The sequence below is a fragment of the Akebia trifoliata genome, chromosome 6 (genome assembly GCF_017979445.1).
Source record: "Akebia trifoliata isolate Shusen 1 chromosome 6, ASM1797944v1, whole genome shotgun sequence".
Lineage (NCBI taxonomy): Eukaryota > Viridiplantae > Streptophyta > Magnoliopsida > Ranunculales > Lardizabalaceae > Akebia > Akebia trifoliata.
The window spans coordinates 3034791-3061964 of NC_141380.1; the positions used below are offsets into that span (position 1 = coordinate 3034791).

A 27174-nucleotide genomic window follows, 5' to 3' on the forward strand; every position below is an offset into this window, starting at 1 on the left:
AAAAAAAATTAAAATTAATAATAATAACAGACATAGCTCGGCCGAGTTTCCAATCTGACTTGGTAAGATTTGGAGACAATTTGGTTCCAATCAATTAAATTTTATTAGATTTTTATTAAAAATGACCAACATCATTTTGTTTTGTATTACATTGAATTGTTTCCCTAAGAATTTTTTTCCAAGGCATAATTAACAACAATAGGACTTCTAACTTGATACACCCCATCATCCCACACTAGAGAAGCAGACACCATAGATGTATCTAAAGTTCCTCCCACAGTCACCACGAAGGATTGCTTCTGCCCCCGTGATCCGAACGATAACGTGCTTGGTGCAATATGTACCTTGAGCCCCGATGGAGCGTTCACTGTTGCTTTATAAACAGAACCCGGTGATCCAACATTGGTGACAGTTCTATTGAAGCTCTGAGTGAAAGATGTCTTGGCATGAACAGTAAGAGCAAAGGAAGGATAATTAAAATTCCAAACAGTACCATTGTTTGCTTTGGAACAAGTACTTCGGTCTCCTGTCACGAGTCGTAAGTTCTTAGTACTATAACCTTGGCCGCAAAGCAATTTCACATAATCTGCCTCACCCACATCGTATACTAAACCAGGATTTATAGCCTTTACGGGATTTATATGTCCTGCACCGTATGCAAATTCCGCGTCGACATTGGTTGCAACACTCATAGGGTTAGCTGCAAAGAATATAGAGATGGGATAGATTAGTAAGATTTCGTGATATTTTTAAAAATGCCATTGCATAATAACAATAGCACCCGTGCTTTTTTACTCTAAGCGACAAAATAATAAATGTTGTTTAAAGGAATTTATGAAAAATATGTGATTATGGAGGATACTAAGCTTCGCGAGAAAATTACAAAACATGTCAGTACACATTACTAACCCGTAGTCATTAGGGCAGACTTGATAGCAGCGGGAGACCATGTTGGGTGAAACGACTTTACATAAGCGGCCGCAGCAGTGGCATGTGGGCAAGACATGGATGTGCCAGAGATGATATTGTACGACACAAAACGTGTATCACCTTCAAACCCTGATACAGACGAAACTGGTGACCACGCAGCTACAATGTCAACTCCGGGGGCAGTTAAATCGGGCTGCACGAGGTTTTAAGATTTCAGAATCAAGATAAAAGCTATCAAAGAAAGACAATCATAAACACAAATAGAAGAGATGATGAGGCTACAAGTTACCTTAAGAATGTCGCTTGTGATTGGATTTGGCCCTCGTGAGGAGAATGATACTACAAATGGGGCCGATGGATTTTTAGCTTCGCCACTCTTCAATATGATTCCCATTGGATTACTGATGATCATATATTAAAATGCTCTCATGAGTTAAAAAATAAGAATTGATCATCTCTGTCAAATTGAGCATTTAGGGATCTTCAACGTGGTAGCTATTAGCAGGAGACTAGCTTATTAACACAATTTAAATTAGCAAAAAGAGAATGAAAAACCAACACGATTTATGGAACACAAACATCCTTAGTTTTAGAAAGAATGAATTCTAGTTTCTAGAGAGCTAGGAGACATACGAGTATCTACCACCTTGGCAGTACCCTGTCACAGGATCTAGTTGAAGTTGGATTGAAATCCAAAGATGGTAAAAGAGAAATATTGCATTAACAAATAATTAATGACAAGATTTACAAAATAAATTGATAATCATGATCGTCAAAAATCAATAAAAGAGAGAAGAATGCACCAAGGAACATTCAAACAAACAAGCAAATTGTGGATAGACCTACATAAGGATCAGAGAGGTATTACTTATAACGTAATTTTTATATGATTTCGACTAAAATATTAAGGGTAAATTCTCAAATAATTACAAAAGTTTTCGATATTTCTAAAATTTTGCTAATGTTGACACAACTACCATGTAATGTTGACAATATGTTACCAAATCGTTAACATTACGTGATAACTTTGTCAACATTAACAACGGAAATTTACTCAAATATTAACTATGAATCTGACTTAGGTATCAAAGTATCCTTGATAAGTACCACACCAATGTCTTAGAACGAGGAATTTAAAGTTGGATGAGGGTATTATTATAAAGCATTTTATAATAAATTGAATATTAAAATTAATACCATAGATATCATATGATTGATCTCACTTAAAATTGTGATTCTAATAAGAAATACTTTCTTGATCTTAATTAAGTAGAAATATATACCTGGTTGTGTTTAAGTATTGGGACACATTGCCACCATCTTCCAAGCTAAGGTAGGTTGCAGGCAATGGAAAAGAAAAGGCCACATCTTTGAAGCCACCATCTTGCATTACAGTACCCACTGCCCCGGCTCCCAGCGGACCTTCTCCTGAACTCAACGTATCGCATAGAACAATCTTTCCACCCACCATACTCGCATCCAACGACTCTGGGCCACAGTACCTTCATTTACACACACACACACACACACAATTTCCATAATCAATTAATGGACCTCACATTAATAACAACAGAACTTGATATTCTTTATAGATTTTTAATCTTTAGGATTCAATTATTGTAATTTACCTGGACTCGGAACTATTAAAACCTTTTTGGGTATTTGGGGCATCTCCACCGTAGATCATAGGGTACATTTTATTCTTGAGTGTGAAGGTGTTGATTGAGGTTCCCTACATGCAGAGAAACGTAGATATTACAATGTCTGACTTTGACTTTAACTTGTAAGTGTTGAAGTCAATGGATTGGACCCACATGGATATAAGTACAGTAATTAAGATAAACAGTTGATCTAGACTCATTGAACTTCGCAAGAACTTAGATACCTCCCCAGGGTTCGCTGAATATTAGATAACCCTCCAATTTTCAAACTGATGACACACCCCCTGATTTTGGTCTTGAATATACCAAAATTTCCTTATCTTCTGCAAATAACTCATTATTTTCCCAAAGTGTAATGATTTTCTAACGCTCCTCTTTGACACATACCCCCTTCTCTCTCATCACCGTATCATAGATCATTTGCCTCAGGATATGCTTAATCATAAATCATTTTCTTGTGTATCCCAAGGTAAATGATCTATGGTTCTGTGATGAGGGCGTGTGTCAGAGGGGGACCTTCTTCGAAAGGCTATTTATCCCAAACTTCTTCAATCTATTATCTATAAGTTAATTTTTTTTTTTAATTTTATATAAGTAAATAAATAAATAAACAAACAAACGTCTCAAGATGGTGAACCTATCTTCAACCTCTTCTAGATACTCTATCTTGTTCCTGAGGTTTGTAGGTTAAAGGAGATCAAATATTTAGGTTGAAGTAGAGGATAAAATTAAATTTTAGGTTGATTTATCTAAACATGCCTCTGAAAATTGTAAAACTCACAATATATATATATATTCAAGTAAAATGTTTTAATTCCAAAAATTGAAATTTATCGTTTTGAAAATTAAAATGAATAGTCCACTGAAATGGGAATTTCACAATTTTTTCTACCCTTCTGGGAACTTCTCTCAATTTACACATGAGATTGAAGAGGATGGGAAAAAAGGTTTTTGGATGGAGGTTGAAGATGAGGGCATTTCGGTCAATTTCTTAGTCTCTCAGGGAAGACTGAAAACAAGAGGTAGATGTTAAATAGTTTTAAAACACAGGGGCATCACTAATTTTCATCAATACTTGGAGGGTTACCTAAAAATCTCCCAAGAATTTAAATGATCATCAATACAACAGTGATTCACATATGTGAAAAGGAAGCTCAACTCACCTCAAAAACCTTGCCATTACCCAACTGAACCATGCTCACAAACCTCCTATCTATGGTGCTAGCAGCTACAGACAGAGACCAAGGCGAGACATTCGTGATCGTCGAAGCATCGGGACCCCAATTACCAGCAGAATTCGATGTAAGAATCCCATTCTTCATCGAATGAAAAGCTCCGATCGCAATGGGATCTTCAAAATAATCAAATGGAAATGATCCCCCTACTGATAGAGAGATGATATCTACACCGTCCGCAATTGCATCGTCAAATGCAGCAAGTATGTCTACGTCAGAACAGCCATCAGACCAACATATCTTGTATACAGCAATACGAGCCGATGGTACACCCCCTCGAGCTGTTCCAAGTCCTAGGCCTAGTAGGCTTGCTCCACTGACTTCACGTCCAGCCGCAGTCGAAGCAGTGTGAGATCCATGGCCTTCTGAATCTCGAGGAGAAGCAATATCGCCCTTGGGTATGTCTCCGTCGGCGTGGTAATATCTAGCTCCAATGATCTTACTGCATTTCAAGTGCAACATTTCTTAAATCCCATTTTTGAAGAGTTTTTCACTAATTTTGCAATGTAGTAGGTGGATAAATTTCAAGAGCTGCTATTGGCACCCCAACTTTTACTTATTACACCCACAATTGAAAATAAAGAAAAGACGGCAAATTACCATTTGGTGTGCTGAATATGACGAAATTCTGAGTCTGGTACACTGTTCGTTTTGATTCTCAAAACATGCTTTCAAAGCAAGTTAGTTGATATGTATTCTAATTTAAAGTACGTCTCGCTGATAAATTTAGCCATCTTGTCGTTAAAAAATAAGGATATTTGCTTTAATCGTCATTTTTTTATCAGTGAAAATGTCACTTTAAAATCAAGGATATTTGTTCTTTAAATTTATCAGTGAGTTTGTCACTTTAAATTAGTATACCTACCAATGAACTCACTCAAAAACATGTTTTGGGAATTAAAGTGACCAGTGTATTGGAATTTTTGTAAAAGTTGTGCACGTTTTGGGAAAAATCTCAAGAAAATAAGTGAATGACTGAAAATAAATAAAGTTAGGCTTACTTTTTTATTGGATATATATATATATTTGCTAGATTTCTATATTTTCAATTTAGGATTTTATATGAGCCTAATCATAATTGAATGAAGTTATAATGTTTTGTAACATTGAGATTATAACCTTTCTAATGTTTGAAGAGTGTTTTATTCTTTAATCGGGGTATGATAAATAACTTAAGAAATTGCGGTGTGATAAGTAAAAGTTGGGGTGTCAATAGAAGCTCTATAAATTTATGTGCCTAATGAATCAAATTGTATAGAAATGGTTAGGAGGTTAAGTATTATTTACTTGTTACAAGTGAAATTGGAGGAGCCCTGGCAAGTACCCTTCCATTTGCTTGGTGGAGGGCCAAATCCTTCGTCGTTGAAGCTATCGGATTCGGGCCAGAGTCCGGTGTCGAGCATCCCAACGACAATGTTGCTTTCAACAGTTGTTCTTTTTACTTTCTGGGAGAAACCCATGAAGTCCCATGATCTTGTTGTGTGGAGCTGTTTCTTTTGGCTAAGAAACACAGATACTACTCCTTCCATCCCTATGTACATATCACAAGTTTATAGTCATATTCAATTAAATAAAACAAACACACTTAAAAAGAATATTAGTAGTAAAATATAGGGATATTTCCTAAAAAAGTGATCAACTTTTTACGAATTTATGTTTCCAGCTCAGTGTTCATTTTAATTACCAAAACGTTAACGATCACAGATTCGGAGTTTTTAACATGACTATTTCACGGGTTTTAAAGTGACGAATTTGGAGGTTTTAGTGTGACTTTTTCGCAGGTTTTTTAATGAAAACGTGATCATTCATGTTTTGATAATTAAAATGAACAGTTAGCCGAAATAGTAAATAACTCATTTTAGCTCACGAAATGGCAATTAACCCTGAAATTTAACTCAAGAGATTCGGATATTCTCACCTGCAACTTTCTGCATCTCTTCCTCAGTGAGCTTTGCTGCGAACCCATTGAAGCTCCTCTTGTAACTATGTAGCAAAGCTTTTGATGCACCACTGTTACATGTAGTCCCAAGCAGAAGTTACGTTCTGTGTTAGCTTTTTTTTTTTTTTTTAAAAGGATTCCTCGAAAAAGATTTTTTTTACTTTGTTAAATTTTCGAAGAATTCTTAAAACATTAAGGCCTTGTTGGTGCAGCTTTGATTCCGATCAAAGTGATTTTGTAGAATGTATTCTCTTTGAATCATTTGTACAAGAAATTGTTTGATGACAGTTTTTATGAAGTAATTTTTGGGGTCAAAATGTTTTGAGAAACTGTTAAGCATTTAGAAATAAATTAAAAACAAGTTTTTGCATCCTAAGGACCTACTTGGATATAAAATAAAAAGTAACTGTGAAAGAAAGTAACAATAATTTCTTTTTTATTTTTAAAATTAATCTAAACCAAGTTCTTAACTTTTTAACTTTCAAAAGAAATTAAATAACTTTTTTTTTAAAATGTATCTCTAAATTGTATGATAACCTAGAAACCAATCAAGATCATTTTTGTTATTAATTAAAGAGAGTTACTATTGCCACACCAACCGTGTACAATTCTTTAGTGATTTACATCGGAATTGGTGTGGCATTTGTAAAAGGTGATGTGGCTATAGCAGCTCTCGAACTAAAATACTAAGGGCATCTTTATCTCTAAATCCGGTAATTTTGCTAAAAATACGATTCTTTTTAGCTTTTGGCTTTTTGGGTATCATAAATGTCTGAGTACCCACTAAATATGCTTTTGACTATCAAAATATGCTCTTGATAAGTATAAAATTAAAATCACCAACATCAAATGCAACTTACAAATTTCATTTACAAAAACGTTAATGATTTTTTGACTCAAATTTTTTCACTCAGTCTGTACTCGGTTGATGTGGCAAGGGCACATAACCGTTGCTTTTTTCCTTGTGTGTCCCGAAGAAAAAGATCTATAGTTCTGTGCCCTTGCCATGTCATACGTGTGCAGATCAAGTAAAAATTTTTGAGTCAAACAATCACGACCTTCGAAAAAAAAAAAAAAAAAAATTGTACTTCATAAATAACAGTTTGATACTTAGTAATAAGCTAGAAAATTTATAAGAGAAGCATTCTAAACTCTTAATGGAGATGGGAGTTATTTTGGAAAATTTGGTAAGAAGGTAGATGACCTGCCAATGGCTTCTTCGAGCATGCTGAGGTGGATTGATGATGCTAAGAAATCACCCTTCGGACGATCACCCATGTAAACGACGTAAACCTGCATTAAAAGAGTGGATGTTGGGTCATCAAGTTATGCAGCATTAAAGCAAGCTATCAACTGTATCATCAAAATCAAAACCTTATTAGTTCTTCATGGTATTTTTATCCACAATTTTGTTTATCGATTATATTTTGTTCTAAATTTATTGCATCAGATCTTACCTTAGTTATGAATGAAGCAGTTTGTGCCACTTGGTACTAATGATATTAAAATGAAAAATTAAAATATATACTTGAATGGGTACTTCGGTTTTTTTTTTTTTCCATTGCAGGGAAGCATTCTCAAGGGAATATGAAATCTTCATTGAAATGGTTATGGACAGTGAATTTCTTGAGAAAATGCTTTTTGTAATTTGATTGCACCTAGGAAATTGTCAAAAAAAGAGTTGGTTTTCAGTTTTAGGGAATGATGAGAAAAACACAAGGTAGAAAAATCATTTTCCTGAAATGGGGTAGGAAAACATTTTCTCAGCCAGAAGGAAAATCTCTTTGGGTGGAAAAATGGCTTTCCAAAGAAAATGCACTCTTAGGTCGTGAGTTTAATACTCAGTATGAGCATTAATTCCTCAAGGGCCACCCACAAGGGTGAGTGTGATGTGCAGGCATTGAACGTGGCTGGGACTAGTCCTTGGTCTGAGACCATGGTCTATGGATTGGGCAAAGCCCAAATGTGGGCAGGGAAAGTGGTTATAAAAAATAAAAATAAAATCATTTTTCTGATAAATTATTTCTCCGCTCATTTTCTTTTCGATTATACTGAACCTAAAATTTTTATTTAAAATATGGAAAGTAAAATCATTATGGCAGTTCAAAATGGCTGTTATAAACTATGAGTCAGGTCCATTACCCTTTCAATCGACACAAATATGCAATCACATACAAGTTTTAAAATTTTGTTTCGAGGCAATGTTTAAAAAAACTAAATTCTCGGCCGAAACATTTTGAAATATTTTCGAAACTTTCAATATATTATGGTCATATTTCATTCTGAATTTGGCTTAAATCTAAATATTTCACCCAAACATCTTGAAACAACATAAAATTTTGAACCATGATCATATATACACTATGACTTCAATAACAATAATGATAATGAAAATAAATAAAAATATTTGCCTTTTGGTCAGCCTCAGAAGCTCTACAATAAGTGCCGAGTATGGAAATTGTGAGACCAAGGAAGAGAAGCCATGGAGAATAAGAGGCTTCGTTGGCCATTGGAGAGACTTGGATGAGAGGTTGGTTTGTGATATTTTCATGCACGTACGTTTGGGTTGATTTTTATAGGAGAAAAGATGAAACCAAGGGACTTTTAGCTGATATAGCTATTATCGCCAACAAATAAAACCGCCCAAAGCCGGCTTTATAATAATGTTTGCTGATACACCCTTCCACGCTGTATATATAAAACTAGTTTCCTCAAATTCTATGTGTAAAATGGGTTTTTAAAGGAATTAATAATATAATATCCTATTTAAATGGATTTTGTGTTTGATTAACATTCTCGAAAATTTGATTATCTATGATAGATTTAATTTTATCATCTAGGTTATAAATAAGAGTTTAGGGATTTAAGTTATAGAAGAAGAGAAGAAATATTTGGGAGATATTATGTAAGAGCATTACCTTCTCGTTCGACCCCACGAAGTGGTCATATTGTCATATCAATAAAATAATTAGTAGTTTTCTATTTTTTATTATTATTATTATTTTATTTCCAGGTTTGAAACGTGTATATGCTCAACCCCAAAGGGTTGGCTCCATGGCAATTTTGGACCGATAAGCAGTTAATGCACGAAGGTCGTGAGTTAGCATTAATTCTTCAGGGGCACTTGCAAACACAACCTCATTTACCTGGTGGGTGTGATGTGCGGGCATTGCATGTGCCTCCGACTAGTCCTTGGACAAGACCGTGGTCTATTGATTGGGCAAAACCAAGATACATGCTCAGTCCACTCTCAGAGATACTCTTTTTTTTTTTTTTTGAAAGGTCAACAGGGTTAAGGCAAACCCAGACCAGCTACAACCTTAAGAAAGGAAAACTCCTACGATCCTTATCAATGATAGAACCGAGGTTACAAGGGAGAACTCCACTATCTATTTCAGAACAATCCATAGAGTCTTGGGAGGAAGCAAGATAATCCGCTGCTTGGTTAGCTTCCCTGAAAACATGGAAGAAAGTGTACCTGTGGAAACTAGGAAGGAGCCTTCTAATGGAAATGACTAAGTGTATAACACTCCATGGAATACTCCATCGGTTGTTAAGAATATTGACAGTCATTAATGAGTCTGCTTGAACTCTCAGAGATACTTGGTTATCAAAACAAAAACAAAAAACATGTATATGCTCTATGCATAAATCCAAATGCATGATCCCCATCAATTGAGGATGAGATGTGAAGATATTCTTGAAAGAAAGATGGTTTGAGTCATTGAAGGAGTCCTTTACACGAAGGAACCAATTTGTTGAGAAGTGCCAAATTAAGTATGTCTTGACTCTCTTTGTTCCCTTCGAAGATAATAAATCAACACCCATGATTCCATCAACCCCAAAACACATTTCAAGACTATTCTTTTGTCTCTTTTTTGCCTCTTTTCCTAAGTAATAAAGAAATTGAGTTAGTCTGTTCTTGTCCCTATTTCTACTTCAATGGCCGAAGGAAAAAAAATGACTAAATAAGTTAGACATTAATAATCCCAACAATGGAGCTTTTTATGTTTTTTGTGGGATTATTAATTTGCCAGGTTTAGACCGAACTTTAATCTGCTTAAGTACATAATAATACCAGGATGATGTGACAGCATTTCCTATGAGAACACTTGGTACTAAGGAATCTTCTACCAAACATAAACTCTTAGTAATAAGAATCTATTGCCCATCATGTCATTTTTGTCCTGAAAGTCACACTCGCTCTCTCATTCAACCATAGAATAATTCAATTTCTAGTTTTTGATGATGCTTATGATCTCAATATCATAGTAAAAAGATAAAATCCTCTGGATCTTTTCGAAAAATTCGTAAAATTTTCCAACTAAGGAACTAGCCAATTAAATCTGAGAATGATCGAATAATCAACATATTATCATTTAATCATTGAATATGATAACTTTTTTTACCCTTCATCCTCACAAAAAAAAAAAAAAAAAAAATTCTGGGAATAAACACATCAATTGTATAATCCACGAATCCAACAGACTGCTCGATCATGTGCATTTTTTGAACTTGAGTCACACCCAAAGATCTTACTCTTTAAAAAATGAATGTTACATGGTCAATCTTATGGGCTATCCTTCCTTTAGTCATTGCTTGGGTCTTTGGAGAAAGAGAAACAACAAAATCTGTGATTATGAAGATTTTGGGCCTTCTGTATTTTTGGTCGAAGTTGAAGAAGGATTTTGTAAGAGTTTCTTTCCATGACCTTGTATTCAGATGAGGTTCGTTGTGTGATACTTAGTATTTGTGGAGTGGTGGTGTTCTTATTTTTTTGATGAATATAAAGATAAAAAAGAGAGAGTACTTAGTATTTGTGGGATTCTTTCTTTGTTCCTTTGTACGAGTCCCTCCTCAGCCTCGTTTTCCTTCTTATTAATAATATCTTTTACACTAAAAAATCAAAGACTGATCATATATTGGCCAATCATAGAAGGTATTTAAATGATAACTATCACAACAACAACAAATATATGTGGCCAAAACTTGTGGTACATTCCTATGGGCCTGGTAAATGAACACTGAGACAAGATTAAGCCGAAGGTATAACAGTAGTTCTTTAAGGAGTGTTGATATATATAACTTGGAAAGGTACAACAACAACGTCCCATACTTCAATAATTGCATTCTGTTTGTTTACATTATTTCCAAAGCAATATATAATTACATATTAAAGAAGACCAAACAATTAAACAAAACCCACTTGTGGGGCAACTGTGAATAATGTAGAGCTAAACCTGTGCTACTATCTTGTGGTCATCGTCTTGGGCCACAATGTCATCCTTCAGGTATCCTTGATAAAATATTAGGAAAAGAGAAGGGAAAAATTGCAAACATGATTAGCTTCCTTATAGACTATATGTGACCCAATCACATAATGGAGAAATTCTTACAATGTTTAGTGGGATGGTTGCGACTCTCAAGTGTGGAGATAATTAGCAGCCATCATCAAATCAAGAGTCAATTCAGGTTCAATATGGAATTCAGTTTCCTTTCCACTGTCAATGGGGGCAACATTGCACTATGAGATAAAAATATTGAGTACCACATTAAATTCATGGTAGGGTGGCGTAGCACAAAGTGCCCATCTCTTTCATTCTAGACAAGCACATTCATCTTAATATTAAAACGGGAAATTTTTAGTTAAATAGTCTGTCAGTGTTAGTCGCAATAATAGTGAGGGTTGTACTTAATGGTCCCATCCCCAACCCCAAAAAGAAAGTTTAGCCTTTGTCTAAGTATGTATCATGTAGATATTTCACTGAGAAAAAGTGATCCATTTTTAAAGAAACAATACGCGTACATAACTCATAAACAACGTGCTAGCTTAACCATCTGAAAGGGTTTCCATGTAATTTTCCTCAAAAATTTCATTTCAAATTTCCTCTCATGAGTTACTTTCTCTGGCTGGGTTTTTTTTTTTTCTTTTATCGTTTCCATTGGTGGGAAAAATTGCACGGGGAAAAAAATAAAATTGGAGAATAAGTGGGGTGGCTTCCAATACCATCCTCATGTCTTTGAGATGTTTGGAGTTAAAAGAACTTCATGTGCATACAAAACCTGCAACCCACTTAATCAATGATAAGAGCAATCAAAGCAGTGTATCAGAAGCATTAGGTCATGCCTAGGCGATATGAGTCCTTCATGCAGGGGCGGAGCCAAGATTTTCTTGTAGTGGGGGCAAACTATGGTTCATTGTATAGTTGAAGAACTTGAATGGTGGGAAAATTATTTGTGCTGGAAAATACGATTGGAGGGAGGTGAGGGTGTGGGGGCAAAAATTGGAGGGAGATGAGGGTGTGGGGGCAAATGGGGAGAGAGGTGAGGGAGTGGAGACAAATGGGACATGTAATTAGTTAAAAATATAGGGGTGTCTCAAAGTTCCGTGGGGGCAATTGCCCCCATCAGCTCCTTACTAGCTCCGCCCCTGCCTTCATGCACGGAAAAGCTTAAGTGTCAATTTATTTATTTACTCATTTCTTCATTAATTTATTTCATATGAATAGAACAAAAATCATCAAAGCCATATCCCAGGCAGGGTTGACTTCCATTCAATTATGTCTAAAGCAATGCCTTCTATTAATTTATGTCTAAACCCATAAATTTGTAACATACAGCGAAAAAGAAGGATCCATTATGTAACTTGATCATCAATTTCTATGAATAAATTTTTTTTTGTTCAATGCTCTAAGGAAAACAAATGTACATAAAAACAAAGCCCACTATCAATATTCTATTTAGGCAATGAAAAAAAAAAAAAATCAATAAACAGAGCAAATAAAAGGTAAGAAAGAAGAAGCCAAAGAATGAAGAAGAGATTCGAAGGGGGAGAATAAAAATTCAAAAAAGGGAAAGGAATAGTAGGATAAGAATGTTTCTTTGTTGCTCAAATACATTTCCTCTCCTAAAACAGGAAAAAGGAGATTGAGAGAAGGTTGTTTCTTTGTTTCACAAACACAATCCCTCGAATGACAAAGAGGGAAAAATAAGAATAAAAAGACATAAGAAAGAGAGGAAAATATAATGAAGAAGAAGGCAGATACAGTGTTCTTGAGATATGTCCCCCCCCATTAGATGGGGAAGAGAGGGGGGGGGGGGGGGGGGGAGAGGGAGGGAGGACTGTTCACGTGCCCCTATCCTAAAAACAGGAGAGAGAGAGAGAGAGAGAGAGAGAGAGAGAGTTGTTTTTGTGATACACCAACGATTACTTCTCTTAAAATAAAGAAGTTAATTTTTGCTAAGTATCCAAAATGTGAATAAATAAGAGAAATCGTCTGCAAAAAATCTACTAGAGCTATTTATACTTCACAATATAACAGATTTACTTCCATAAATAAATACATTATATTAAGTTGCATGCGTCTAGGAGTGCCTAGGAAACAGTCTAGTGATTAGTGCTTGCTAGGGGTTGGCCTAGGCATCAATGGTCTTGACCATGCGAGGCAACGGTAAGGTGCAACATTTAATTACATTGGATTAAAGATACAACTAAAGTTCTAAGGTGGCACATTTTTTACTTTATCCAAAGTTTTCACGTGTAAGATTGTCATATTTTTTGTTCCACTAGATTGAAACTTCATTCACTTCTATATGGAAGAATTTCATGCGTAGTTATTTGATTAACATTTGGCTCTTATTACAAAATTGCAGCTATGATTGCTCAGATTGGGTCAAAATTTTGTTTAAAATGGCTATGGTACAAGTTACGAAATACCTGGTTCAAAAGAAACAAGAACTTCTGAATTCAAGTGAATAAGGGGGGTGAGTTGACAAGTGTCACTCGCTCAACTCAAAAACTCAATTCTTTAACTTTTAAGAGAGGTTTTATTTTCTAACCATCCCTCTAGGATCTAAGACAGGTTTATAGCTTCTTCCTTCTTGGATGTATTTGGTTATTAAAACAAAGGACCACCAAGTCAAACCTACACCAGTACTTCCATACTCAAAAATAAATTTTAGTCAAGGTTTTCCAATGATCAAATCTTTTAGGGAGCATTATTCTTGAGTTCAACCAATTTATCCTTGAGTAGCCAACAACAATAGAATAAATTTCAACGAATTTGGCTGACCGGAGTCCTCTGTGTAAGAAAAATTAAAACACTAGAACCAACAAAAGTCACCATGTGTCAGCATTGCCAATCTTGAACAAGCAAATTTTGCTCTTTCATGTGTACTTAGGCCTTTTTTGGCTATGTGAGCTCTTATTATTTTTAATCTTTTTCTATATTATTATTGTTTAATAGTTGTGAAATAAATAAATAAATTGTCACTTAAGACTTCTCCTAGATGTCACAAAACACCTCTGACTATGTTCCTTCAAAATATTAACTAACACGTCATTTACTTTTTCATTCAATAAAAATTATTCATCAAAATCACCAAAACAAGTGCTAAATTTGTTGAATTACTTTCAAGATTGATCTGTACTTCACTAAAAGTAACCTGAACATCTACAACAAGGGTGGGCCTTGAAAAAAATTCAAATGTTAAGATTGCAATCACCCTATTTTCTATCAAAGCAAATGTCAGTTGAACACTAAATGGAGGATGATTTTTTCTACTCTTTCAAGCAACAATGTATCATCAAACAGAGAATTAAACACTTTGAGAAGCTTAACAACAGTAACTAAGATTACAAAAAGAAGCTTGGAACTCATTCATCTGTACTCTATTCTTGCAAAAAACAATGCTAGACTAACTCTTAGAAAATGATATTGGAACAATTTCTCAAGGTATTTAACATGTCTATCTCCCAATATTTCTTGAAAAAAAAAACATACATATAGGGAGATTTTGCAGATTGATCCGAAATCAAAGATCAGTAAAGCACGCATAAGAAAATATATTTGATAAATTTAGCAAGTAATCTCGGAATATATGCTTCAATAATAAATAAAAACCAAGATTTTCCCCAAATTAATAAACCAGACATGTGAGAGAGAGAGAGAGAGACAGAGAGAACAAAACCTGGCGAATTGCAGAGACCAATAGAAATACTGGCAGATCTTCTCCAAGACAGTAGTACTTATCTCAGGGAAAGTCACTTCGCCATGTTGTGTTTCAGAGAAGCTCCCTACAAGATCAAAACACCTCGTTTCAGAAAAAAAACCCTAATTTTACTAAGAAAAAAGCCAAAGACGCCATTAATTTCACATAAAGAAAGATGAGAGGGAGAAACCTGGAGAAGTGAGCATGTTTCTTATAGTCTGAGAAACCATGGCGGCTTTCTTATCGATGACAAACTCGAAACCCTCTGCGCTGATCAGCTTCACTGTTTCTTCCTTCTTCATCTTTCAATCAAAGTTGTTTTTTTTATTTTTATATAATAAATCTCAACAAACACCTTTTAGTTGAAACGAAAAAATAAAATTCAGATTTCAAGAACAGACTTCAGACTTCAGATTCACTCCAATCTCACGATTGATAGCCAACGAATTGCGTTAAGTTGACGGATTTGCAAATTGAAAATGGAGAAATTATTCTGGAAAACAGTCAAGGAAAATACTCTTTCTTTTAAGAGTTAATTTAAGGGTAGAAACGTCATTAGATATTACTTGTCAATCCAGACAGCCTCCAAACGTCATTAGAAGGTGGCATGTGCAAAAGCGCATGCATCTCAAGGATTTATTTGTAATTTAAAATATTAATTAATTAAGATTGTATAGTAAAAAAAAAAATGATATTTTTGTAATTTTGAAAAGAGTAAAGCTGGGAGTGACACAATGATGTCGTGGTGCACACGTAACCAAAAACTTTTCCGCGAGATACATGTAAAATGCATCTACAGTTATATGCGCACCACCCTGTCATTTGTGTTACCCCTATGTCCCCGTTTGTGTCACTCCAGTATTAGTGTTTTGAAAACTAAGGCACAATTGTAAATTTTTTAGTTTTTGACCAAAATAATCAAAATAATATTAAGTTTAATTGTTATAGTGAGAGTATTTTGGAAATCAAATTTTGGTGTCAACCACTTCGCCTTCTCTCATTAGTGTTAAAAGTGCCAAGCAACTTCACGTACTTTTGAAAATAGAATTTATGTTCGAGAGAAGGGATGTAGAGGATTTGGACACCCACAAGTTTTCCCAAAATTTTGGTTATTGTCGGTAGGACTTCATCAACATAGCCTTAATTATGTTGACATTGCCAGAAAAAATTTTTCATGTGTTGGTATAGGCATTTTCTTTTTTTTAACTAATAAAAAATTGTTAGTGTCGACATGGCCTTAATAGTGTCAACAGGATCCTGTTGACATTGGCTAAAACATGAGTACCCCAGTCAAATATATGGGCACCTTTAACATGAGGTTTGTACCTTAAAAAAATATAGGTTTGCCGATCAACTGGCTTAATATCAAATTACCCAAACAAGAGGCCAAAAAATTCCATCCAATACCTCAATTGGTTGGGATCCACTGACTCATGGAAAAAACACGCGATACCAACCGTATAAGCATAAAATTCAACGGTTGAGATTTATCCTCAAAATAGGTATCCTTCAAATTTGTGTTATCTGGATTTTATGTTTACATGGTTAAGATCATGGGTTTCCTCATGAGTCGTCAAAACCTGACTTTAGTGCATTAGACGAGGATCATTCGATTATTTCTTTTCCTCTAATTCTTTGTTTTATATGATAAGCCTTCAATCACTCATAACCAGTCTAAGTTTGGTCGATCAATGTTGTCATTTATGTGATTCTTATATTCATTAGAATCTCTTGCTACCCCTACCAGAGGTATTAGTTGCTTCAAGCGTAACAACTTTAAGTGCTTTATTTGTTTTTCTAATCCAATTCAAGAGGACTTCTTATTTATGTTATCGAATTAAGCAACACAATGAAGACAATTACTAGAATATAACGAATATTTCAAGTAATAAATCCATTCAAATTGATTGCATCATCACGAGCATGACCTTTATGTAAATTAATCGGCTAAGTTTGATTATTATTTTTTATGTAAATAGACCTCTTAACAAAAACTTAATCGCAACCGTCAAGCCAATAGCATTCTTTTAAATATTTAAAAATAATTAATGGATCATTTAGAAGTAGGTCCACTAATTAGGCTATCTAATCATTTCTTCGAATTGACTTTGGTACATGACGTAAGACATTGGGATCCATTTCGTGTTGGATTTCTTTTCATTTGCTCTAGGTATACCAACTATTATTTCGAGATTCAAATTATGGATAATTTTTTAGATTTATGCTTTATGGGAACCGAAGAAAACCATTGTTATGACCTCGGGACGATGAAAGATGATCGTATTGTCCAACTCTAGAAAAATAAGATGGACTAGTATCAATTGTACAATGTCATAAGTACAATGGTTATGCAATCCATTTGGGTCAATTGGTAGGCCATATCTTTCTATTCTAACATAGCCTCATATATTCATGGTTAGATGATCATTGGCTCATTCCTTCGAACGCAACTTCAAATGATAAGTAGAAGAAGATGTGAAGTTCAATTTTTTTTATCAAAAATGTTGAAGTAACATTGAAATTGACATCATTTCAGACATTGCTGACGTGGGTGTGTTTTTCATCGAGATACGAGTGAGAATCATCTATAATGTCCCAAACGATATCAATTTCAATGTTACTCCAATACAACTCTTTTTTTTTTTTTTTGTATGGGTAAGTTGTTCTCAAACCCACGACTTTAAAGTTGCTTTGCAATTTGTCAAACCAATTGAGTTATGAGTCTAAGAAGGAGTGTTTATTGAGCCCGTTAGTTCGGCTCGGCTTGCCGGACAAAATAAGGGTTAGGGCCTTCATATTGATCTCGGATGAGTAGGGTCAGACTCAATAATTTTCAGCCTGTCAAATCTAGGTTGAGGTACGGCGTAATATTGCCTAGCTCAGCCCGGTCCAACCAATTATTATCTTTACTATTATAATGATAGAAGGCGAAGTAGAAGTGGTTCGACACCAAAATTTGAGTGTTCATAGATACCCCCACTTTCAAATTTAAATTTAACATAAAAAGGGCCATTTTAGTAAAAATCCAAAAAAATTGCAATCTACTATGTGTAATCACATTCCTTAATTTTCAAAATTACAGTAAATATCCTTTTTAATATGTAATCATCAAAAACCATTTTATCAATATTTTGAATTACAAGTAAAACCTTCTAGTATCTTATAAAAATATTCATAGTATATTTAATTAGGTGAACATTTTTCTAATAAAAGTAAAATATATAGTATAGTTGCCATTTAAATTCATCTATAATAATTAAAGGTTAATAAAACATTAATTTGAATTTAATTGGATAATCTTCAAACACACAAAACAATACTTCTTTTAAATATACATATTTTTTCATTAAAAACATCAAATTTTAGTTATTTTTTAAAGGTTTCGTGTCCAGTCTAAGTCAAGCCCGAGCCTGTTAGAGTCAGGTTAAGGCTAAGTCGTCTTTGTCCCAATAGGGGTATAAGATTGGTCTCGGTGGTAGAGCCTTCCTCCTTAGGGCCAGGTTAAGGTTCAATTGTCACCATCTCCTTTGACTTACTAGGGCGTCGATTCATTTGACCAATCATGATTGGGCATCTCTTGATCACATATTTTGATATTTGGATGACTTGGTTACTTATGTGCCCATACTAGTCTTTGTGACGAATACTTTCATTTGTATGATTTATGCACAAAAGTCTTGTTAGGATTGTTACAAAGGGCATAGGTTACCACTACTCGGACTTTTTCGAGTCATGATTCATATTCTTGGATTTAACAAATCATCCCGACACAATTATCGAAAAAAGGCATTTTATGGTTGCCTTTTTGTGAGTGGAAATAAGGCCGTCTTTGGAAACATAGCCACAAGGGTTAAGAGCTTCAATGATTTGGGATGTCTCAATCTACACAATTTTGTTGAACATGACCAACCAACAAGTTCGGATGTCTCAATCTACACACGCACGCGTGCGCGCGCGCGCACACACACACACACAAATCAGCATGAGAAGGAAGGAGGGTCACAACTCTATTCCTATTAGAATAATGACAACCACTAAAAACAATCACTCGACTTCACAGAATTGTAGATATTTTTCTTGTGTATCCCGAGAGAAAAAATATCTATGATTATGTGTACATGTCACGTCAATTGGGTGAATTTTGAGTATTTTTTTAAAGAAAAATGCTGAAATGACATAAAGAATTTACTGTAATTAAGTCTGACTTGGGATGTGCACATAACTGTAGATGTGTTTCCTCATAATACGAGTAAAAATCATCTACGATTATGTATGTATGTCCACGTCAGAATTGTGAGAATCACATTAAATCTTGTGTCACTCCAGCACGACTCTTTTTTTAATTAATTTATTATCACATCTTTTTCCATTAATTCAAAAATTAATGATAAAATGACTCATTAAAACATACATGATTTGTACGTAGTTGACGTAGTAAGTGCATAAAATCATAGATCTTTTTCCTTGTGTATCCCAAAGAAAAACATCTATGATTCTATGCAATTGCCACGTCAATCACGTACGGATAGAATATGGATTTTTCGAGTCCGGTTATCACTGAAAGTGTGTCACTTTGTAACTTTTGGAGCCAACAAATTGCCTTTGATTTTACCCATAATTGGAACCATTAAGAAAACATTTTAATTTGGATCATTCTTCGAAAAGAGATATTCTTCAGGAAAGCCAGGAATGAATCTTACCCGAACAGCTGTCATCTAGCTGTTCGTGTCTGTATCTGATCGTTGTGTCTGTCGTCAACCGCTAACTTGCGCCTACGAAGACAACATACAATAAATAAATAAATACTAGCTCCAATTTACAGCGCAACAAACTCCAATCAGTCTGACAAAAATGTTGAAAAGTGTTAAATTCATATATATATATTTTTTAAAAATCAATGTGGGTATTTTTGGAAATTTAATAATATAAATATTCTCCATCCGTTTCAACTGCATTTTCATCGGTTTTTCGGTTTCTCACAAAGGGCCTTTCTTTCTCTTCGAGGTTTCTTCCTCTCTCTCTCTCTGCCCTAAAGAGGAAATTGGAAAATTCGAAATCAGACAAGTCTGTAATTTTTCTGAATCTCTGTTTCTTCCATTTGAATCTCATTTTCTTTCAAAGATTCAACGAAGTTTTACGGTATCCGATCTCATTTGGGTTCTTGTCGATCAATTCGTCTTTATTTAAGGTAAGTTTCTCTATGATTTGTTAGATTAGGGTTAGGGATTTTTCTTTGATTACCAGATCTATAAATTGGGTTGAATTGTTTTTTCTATGTGTATGTTGGGCGATTGTTTGGTTGAATTTTGGGTGTTGATCTGGTAGATTTTGGAGGATAGAGACAAGAAGAAGAATTTATGGCGCATAAGGTCGATCACGAGTATGATTATCTTTTCAAGATCGTCCTGATTGGTGATTCGGGTGTTGGTAAATCCAATATCCTTTCTAGGTTTACACGAAATGAGTTCTGTTTGGAATCTAAATCGACTATTGGCGTCGAATTTGCGACCAGGACTCTGCAGGTGAATTTCCCACTCATTGATCTGTAATCTGCCATTTTAGGGTTCTTAAAGTTTTAATTTTTTATTAGTATTCCCTTTGATAATTGGTATGCATTATGTGTTGTGGTGGATCCTGTCTTGTTTCGCTTTTGGCACCCAAAGAGATTTTGGCTAATCAATTTCCTCTTACAATTATTTTTCTTGTAAATATCCCTTCAATAAAATTAGGGATTAATGAAATAAATGTTGATTATGTAAACCACTGGAACCACAACTATAAGATCACAGGTTCAATCCTGTCAAAGAAAAAAGAAACCTAGCACTTCTAAGTATTCCATTATGGGTAGACTACTACATTTTCAAGATTGTGGTAGGATTTAGAGGTAGTTCTAATTTTCTGCATTTTTAGAGCTGCTATTGGCTCCGGGACTTTTACTTGTTATACCCCAATTAAAAATAAAGAAAATAAGTAAATGGTTGAGAATAAGTAAACGTTGGGGTGCCAATAGAAGCTCTCTCATTTTTTTCGTTGCTAGATTTCTATGTTTTGGGTTTAGGATTTTATATGAGCCTAATCATAATTGTAAACAACTACTGAAATTGTTTGAACAAGTGTTATAATGTTTTGTAATGTTGAGATTATAATTTGAGCCAAACCCTGGTTATATTTGAAGAATGTGTTTTAATCTTCAAATTTGGGTGTAATAAGTAAAAGTTGGGGTGCCAATAAAAACTCTCTAATTTTATCTTCCGGTAGTTTTTGGTTGGAGCCTCACTGCCCCTTTTTAGGAATTTTTCAAGTTTTATTTTTCCAATGGGAGAGCTTTTGTAGCCCTTAACCCTGGAGTCTGGAGGGACATCCACAGTTTTTGCCATTCAACCATCAATTGCTGCCGATTTTCACATTCTCATTGATAGAAAAGTAACCTTGTGCGAATTTGAATGTGTACACATTGCAGCATTTCACTTTCTAAGTTGAATCCTTGTGTGTATGATTTGGGAAATGATGAAATGTATTTGGGATGCTGCAAACCATATGAAACTTGGTTGGAACAAACCAATGCATAGAACTTATCAAGTTGACTAGACTTGATTGGATTTCAGTGTCTCAGGCTATTTACTCAATCATTAGTCAGTCGTTTAGTCAACTAAAAATGACAAATTCAGTTACTCACCTCTGCCTCCCAAGTTTTGAAACTAGAGTTTGAATAGGCTGCCCGGCAGCAGGACTAAGCGCAATCGGCTGCAACAACAACCTCCTATACAAGTCCACATAGAAAGCCCCCGACCCCCTCTCTGAGAAGGTTGAAACCTTTCTATCTCAATCCTACCCTTTGAAGATCAAGACTTCTCTTATTGAATCCTAATAAAGCTGAAGTATAATTAACTTGTCCTTGGCTTCCCATTAGGTTCGGAAATGTATTTTACAACAGATAATGCAGAAACCATTTGATGTTCATACCCTCGCCTCAACGTTATACATACCAATTATTGTTAATTACCATTTTTATTCAACACTAAATGCAGAAACCATTTGATGTTTGAAACAGGTAGATGGAAAGACAGTCAAGGCACAGATATGGGATACAGCCGGTCAAGAAAGGTACCGTGCCATCACCAGTGCTTATTACAGAGGGGCTGTGGGCGCACTCTTGGTCTATGACATAACAAAGAGGCAAACCTTTGACAATGTCCAAAGGTGGCTCCGCGAACTGAGGGATCATGCAGACTCCAACATTGTTATCATGATGGCTGGAAACAAATCTGATCTGAAGCACCTTAGATCCGTTCAAGAGGAGGATGCCCAGGTTTTGGCTGAGAAGGAAGGACTCTCATTTCTTGAGACATCAGCATTGGAAGCAGTCAACGTCGAGAAGGCGTTCCAGACTATTTTGACAGAGATCTATCACATCATAAGCAAGAAAGCATTAGCTGCTCAGGAGGCAGCCTCGACGACTGGGTACCCTGGTCAAGGGACCACCATTAATGTTGGTGATGCTTCAGGTAATCTGAACAAGAAAAGCTGTTGTTCTACTTAAAAGAAGGCAATCTTCTGAACGTGAAGGAGGGAAGAGGCTTCCATGCAAACAGACAACTTTTGTTGAGATGTAGAATACTTCCTACTTCTCTGAAGAAATTTTCTTTTACAATGCAAATACCCAATCGATAGAAGGAAGATTATGAACTGAAAATTGACAGTCTTATTATGTAGGAGGGTTTTGTTTTTTGTTTTATTTTAAGTGGCACTGACTGGCAATATAGAAAGATGGGTGGGGATCAAATGTTTCAGTTGACGGGAGGGGATGGATGAAGAAGATCTTCTTCTGTCTGTCTTTTTTTTAAATATTTATTTTAAGTGTTGTACGCTGAGTTTTTAACTGTAATAAAAGCTTTATTTACCTTTCGATGCAATTATGTTCCTTTATTACCTTTAGACATGCAACTTCATAGTGAATTAGAACAATTGTATAGTTGTAAGTTCTAGTAATCCTTCTTTTTAATGAATATTACCATTGAAGTTCATATTTTAGGCAACCATATTCAAGCTTCAATTGAGCAGTATCATGTGGAGTACGGGTTAGTGATGCAAGTACTAAAAAGAAGGTTATGTGTTTGGATTGAGAGAAATGGAGAGGAGAGAAAAGAAGATAAGATAAAATAAATGAGTCTCTCCATTTCTCTTGTTTGGATTGTTTGTTTAGTGGGGAACAAAGAGAAGAGAAAAACGATGAGTTTTCTTTCTCTCCAAAAATGGAGAGATTTGGAGAGAAATGGAAAGAAACCCTTTTGAAATATTTTATAATTCCAACTGTCCCTAAATCTCTTTTATGACATTTTAAAATTCCAAAGTTGTCCAAAGTTGTCCCATTTTCTCTCTTGTCAATCCAAACATCTGGACAGAAATTGAGTTTCTCTTCTTTCCACTTCTCTTGACCCAAACCAAGTGCAAGAGATCTACTACAAGAATATAAGCAATAGCCTTCATCTCTTAAGGATAAATTCGGTTGTTTGCTTCTATCAGTATGCACAGATTAAATACACATCTAACCCCCCATTGTGGGCTTCCTTTATTGGTGGAACTTGAACTTACCAGATTTAACATAAAACCAAATAATTTTTTTACTGACTTTCATAAGAATGCTAAATGTTAGAGAAGCTTGATGGACTTAAGAAGAAAAAAAACTACTACTTGATTTGTGGTATGGTTATTCTTGTTCAATTTGTATAGTTACATGATGGATCCCAAATTGTTTGCAGTAATCTCTAGTTTTGAGTAGAATTTCATTTGAATTGGCACCCGGTTCAGCTGATACATGACACGACAACAAAGTTTTCCCAACTGACATGGCCCAGACATGTAAGTCATGGACAGCATGAACTCCTTCAATGCGTTTAAAACCTGTTTCAAGTGAAGCAACATTGATTCCCTTTGGTGTGCTCTCCATCAATATAGCTAATATGTTTCTAAGCATGCTTACTGTAGTAAACAGAACAAGCACAGAGAAACCCAAAGTACAGAGCAGATCGACAACTAACCAATCCGGCTTTGCCCATATGACTCCCCCACCAATCATCACCCCGATTGACTGAATGAGATCACCCAAGACATGTAGGTATGCACCTTGAAGATTCATGTTTACGTGTGTTTGTCTCGGCTCTTTCAAAGGAAATTGCATCCAATTCAGTTTGATTTGGTCGTGATGTTCAAATGGAGGACTCGATACAAGATTAGTCTTCTCTTCATTTATTGGGTCTGCATCTTCTTCTCCTTGATGAGTGTGATCATGATCATGACCAAGCCATGTCACCATGACTAAGTTGATGAAAAAACCAAAAACTGCAGTCACAAACATGAGCTTCCCATTCACACTCACATTTCTGTTCATTATTCTATCAATGGCTTCATAGATTAAGATTCCTACAATCAGCCAAATGAGCTGTACAGAGAAGAGTGCACCCAAAACTTCAAGACGAAAAAACCCGAAAGAGTGACTTGGTGTTGCATCCCACCCCGAAGCCCATAATGCAAATAGAGAGATGCAGAATCCAGCAACATCTGTGAGTAAGTGGGCGGCATCAGTGAGAATTGCAAGGCTGTTGGCCTTGATACCTCCAACAATCTCAACAACAATAAAAATTAAACAGAAAATGATGAGCCCGCAAAGTTTCCTAGTCGACTTAGCCCGTTCTTTGAACTCTGTACTGTGCTTTGCTTGTTTCAAGAATCCACAAACTTGGTCACAAGAAAAGCAATGTGGCATAGAAAGAACTTCAATTTCTTTTGATTTTTCATGTACTTCAACTTCCTTATGGTTTTCCATTCTCAATACTGGCATTTCTTGATCTTCCATCTGTTTGGAATGGTTTTGTACAACAAACCAAGTTTACAGTAAGAATTAAGGAGTAAATTGGATTGCAAATAATGGGTTGTGTGATTAGTATCCAACAAAAAAAACAGCAACTACACACACACACACACGATGGGACTGTAACTACAAAGAACACGGATGGCAGTATTTTTTTTATTTTTTTTCCTTTTTTTCTTTTCTGAGATCAACCCTTCATAGACACTTCCTTTAGCGAAAAACCCAAGTGTTTTTCCAAGGTGTAGTCATCGATTCGGATTATCAAGATATTTGGCCAATCCAATGAAGGCCAAATATATAAGAATTACAGCAATTGGAAGGTTTTACTTCTAATTGTAGGCAGTTGAACACAACACCTCCTTTTAGAAGGATTGAAACTGCAAGTTTATAGAGAATCATAATTTAAAAGATAGTTCTCAAATAAAAAAAATTAAAAAAAAAAACTATATGAACAACATAAAGTCTAACAATGAAGTTCTCATCCCTCTTTAGATGAATTCCTCTACTCCACTATCAAGTAGAATTTGCTGAAAAAGTTCAGTTTCTGATTGTAAACAGAACACAACCTTTGCAATAGAATTCTCTGTTACCTTTTTTTAATTCAAAATCTAAAATACCCTTTGTTCAAAAATTATTCCATGTGATTAGTAATGATTTGCATATAGTGACATACTTCTAAGTCCACTAACTTTTCCTTTTGTTGATTTCTTACCTAGATTTGATTGAAGTAATGGAAAAAAAAAGTGAGAATATTTGATTGATTCATACACACACTTTCATAAAACTGATTAGACCCATTAGAAGATCTGTCTAAAGATTTCAACTTTACAAGTTACAAGAAGAGATATGTTTATATATAATAATTATGAGAGAAAGCCAAGAACAACACATAAGATTAAAAAAGAAACAGAAATGTCAAATGAATGGTTCAATTTTTTTGCAGATTTCACATAAGAGAGAAGTGTTTGTGGGTTTACCTTCTAAACGACCTGAACAGAGAGAGAGAGAGAGAGAGAGAGAGAGAGTCTGTTTGTAGAGAGAAGGGGTCAAACATGGAGCCACAACGTGACAGAATGTTTTCTTTCTTTATTAAAGCCTGCAATTTCGCTCCTCTCTCTCTCTCTCTTAAATATGGGTTTAAGAGAGTGGGGCGACGTCAGTGAAACTTTTGCACCTTAAATTGATCAGGACCGTTCAATCATTGATAATCATTATCTAGGTGGGACCACGTATGATAAGATAACCATATTGCCTATTTGGGCCTCTCAAGTCCCAACTGTCTTTCCATGTTCACTTTCTCTCTCTCTCATACGTTATTCAAGTATAAAGTAAGATACCAGATTCCACTAAACCATGGTGGACCTCACTATTCAACAACCACTTTTTCTATTGTCTTCCAACATAGCATCTTCGGCCCAAGGAAAATGCTGGAATGACACGAAGGGAGACAAAGGGTGACACAGATGATTTGGTGGCGCGCACATAACCGTAGATGATTTTTATTCGTATCTCGCAGAAAAACATCTACGGTAATATGCACAACACCACGTCATTGTGTCACCCCTATGTCTCCCTTTCTGTCATCCCAACATGAATCTTGGCACAATTCTGATTTCAGTCGTGATAATCTGACTTAGGTACGTGGCATATTCAATCGACTTAATTGATATGTCAAGTTTGGAAATCGTAGATCTACTCTTCTCAAGGTACAAAATTGCACTTTTTATAGGGACCCATAGTTCTGTATCCCGAGGAGAGCACATCTAGGGCTCTTGAGATCACACCCGTAAAAGTTCCAATTCAATAACTTATTAAAAAAACAAACAATTGTAAGTGCAATAACTTTTGCTACCAAACCATATTTCCAAGATTTTTTTTTCTATTTTTTATTTTATAAAACATATTAGTTTTGACTTTTGAAGCTCTTACAAAAATTGTCCGCCTTTGATAAAATCCATTAAAAAATAACTTTTGGATCTTAAAATACTTCTGCTCATATAAAAGTCAATCTAGGATCACATAATCCTAGATCGACCAATTATATGAGCTTGCATGTATCAAGGGCATCTCCTATTTACAAAATTACTCTCATTACACTTCATGCCAGTGGTAATTTATGATTCTATGAAATCCCAAATTGATTTTTTTATAAGTAAAAAAATCTTTTGATGAGTAAAAATGATGAGAGGGCTTGCACTCAATCAATGAGAGGGGGTTTCAAATTCTTATGTTGCCCAATTTAATTATTGGGCTAAGCGGTTTAATATAGAGTTGGGTTGGAAACTATGTCCATTTTGGCATAGTAAAAAAAAACTAAGATAATATATCTTATTTAACATATGGTTGATTTGGATTCCATTGCGAAGAAATAACTCAAGATCCCAGCCATGTAAACACAACATCCAAAGGTTGAAAATTATCCTTAAAATAAGTATTATTTGGATACTTAAGAAAGAAAAAAAAAGCAAGTTAATGTTTAATAATTAGTGGGTGACGAGTCAGCATATCAACACTTGTAGACTTTATCAACTAAGCCAGTTGAAACCTATT

General features: G+C 35.0%; 3 protein-coding genes and 1 pseudogene across 5 annotated transcripts; 1 reads left to right on the forward strand and 3 right to left on the reverse strand.

Moving 5' to 3' along the window:
• Positions 1-164: 164 nt before the first annotated feature.
• LOC147399621 (cucumisin-like) lies at positions 165-7064 on the reverse strand. The gene is made up of 9 exons (XM_086445054.1): positions 6970-7064; positions 5745-5836; positions 5114-5357; positions 3755-4268; positions 2559-2662; positions 2214-2432; positions 1220-1331; positions 910-1123; positions 165-700 (listed from the first exon to the last, which is right to left on the reverse strand). The coding sequence occupies exons 1-9, from the start codon at positions 7062-7064 to the stop codon at positions 165-167; spliced, it is 2130 nt and encodes a 709-aa protein (XP_086301180.1).
• A 3750-nt stretch (positions 7065-10814) lies between these two features.
• LOC147399622 (BTB/POZ domain-containing protein) lies at positions 10815-15273 on the reverse strand. Of its 2 annotated transcripts, XM_086445061.1 has the most exons (4): positions 14947-15264; positions 14736-14841; positions 11162-11266; positions 10815-11061 (listed from the first exon to the last, which is right to left on the reverse strand). In XM_086445061.1, exons 1-3 carry the CDS (start codon positions 15056-15058, stop codon positions 11188-11190), a joined length of 297 nt encoding a protein of 98 aa, XP_086301187.1. In that variant the 5' UTR covers positions 15059-15264; the 3' UTR covers positions 10815-11061; positions 11162-11187. The 2 variants fall into 2 exon arrangements, with proteins under 2 accessions (XP_086301187.1, XP_086301188.1); XM_086445062.1 differs by lacking the exon at positions 10815-11061 and having other exon boundaries at positions 11156-11289; positions 14947-15273.
• A 4431-nt stretch (positions 15274-19704) lies between these two features.
• Positions 19705-22669, forward strand: LOC147399623 (ras-related protein Rab2BV). The gene is made up of 3 exons (XM_086445059.1): positions 19705-19944; positions 20082-20278; positions 21808-22669. The coding sequence occupies exons 2-3, from the start codon at positions 20114-20116 to the stop codon at positions 22294-22296; spliced, it is 654 nt and encodes a 217-aa protein (XP_086301185.1). The 5' UTR covers positions 19705-19944; positions 20082-20113; the 3' UTR covers positions 22297-22669.
• Positions 22670-23315: 646 nt separating this feature from the next.
• Positions 23316-25756, reverse strand: LOC147399624 (metal tolerance protein A1 pseudogene; annotated as a pseudogene). The gene is made up of 2 exons (XR_015179102.1): positions 25602-25756; positions 23316-24609 (listed from the first exon to the last, which is right to left on the reverse strand). The product of XR_015179102.1 is annotated as a metal tolerance protein A1 pseudogene (transcript).
• Positions 25757-27174: the final 1418 nt, after the last annotated feature.

What these genes read in the sequence shown, in the direction of transcription:
- LOC147399621 (XM_086445054.1), bottom strand. Translation starts at nt 7,064, where the DNA reads ATGCAGGTTTACGTCGTTTACATGGGTGATCGTCCGAAGGGTGATTTC. An exon ending in GTAATGGCAAGGTTTTTGAG is followed by an intron (nt 2,663 to 3,754) that starts GTGAGTTGAGCT and finishes CTCTGCATGTAG; the next exon opens with GGAACCTCAATCAACACCTT. An exon ending in TTTAATAGTTCCGAGTCCAG is followed by an intron (nt 2,433 to 2,558) that starts GTAAATTACAAT and finishes GTGTAAATGAAG; the next exon opens with GTACTGTGGCCCAGAGTCGT.
- LOC147399622 (XM_086445061.1), bottom strand. Translation starts at nt 15,058, where the DNA reads ATGAAGAAGGAAGAAACAGTGAAGCTGATCAGCGCAGAGGGTTTCGAG. An exon ending in AAACATGCTCACTTCTCCAG is followed by an intron (nt 14,842 to 14,946) that starts GTTTCTCCCTCT and finishes TTGATCTTGTAG; the next exon opens with GGAGCTTCTCTGAAACACAA. An exon ending in TGGTCTCTGCAATTCGCCAG is followed by an intron (nt 11,267 to 14,735) that starts GTTTTGTTCTCT and finishes CCCCATTGACAG; the next exon opens with TGGAAAGGAAACTGAATTCC.
- LOC147399623 (XM_086445059.1), top strand. Translation starts at nt 20,114, where the DNA reads ATGGCGCATAAGGTCGATCACGAGTATGATTATCTTTTCAAGATCGTC. An exon ending in TTGCGACCAGGACTCTGCAG is followed by an intron (nt 20,279 to 21,807) that starts GTGAATTTCCCA and finishes TGTTTGAAACAG; the next exon opens with GTAGATGGAAAGACAGTCAA.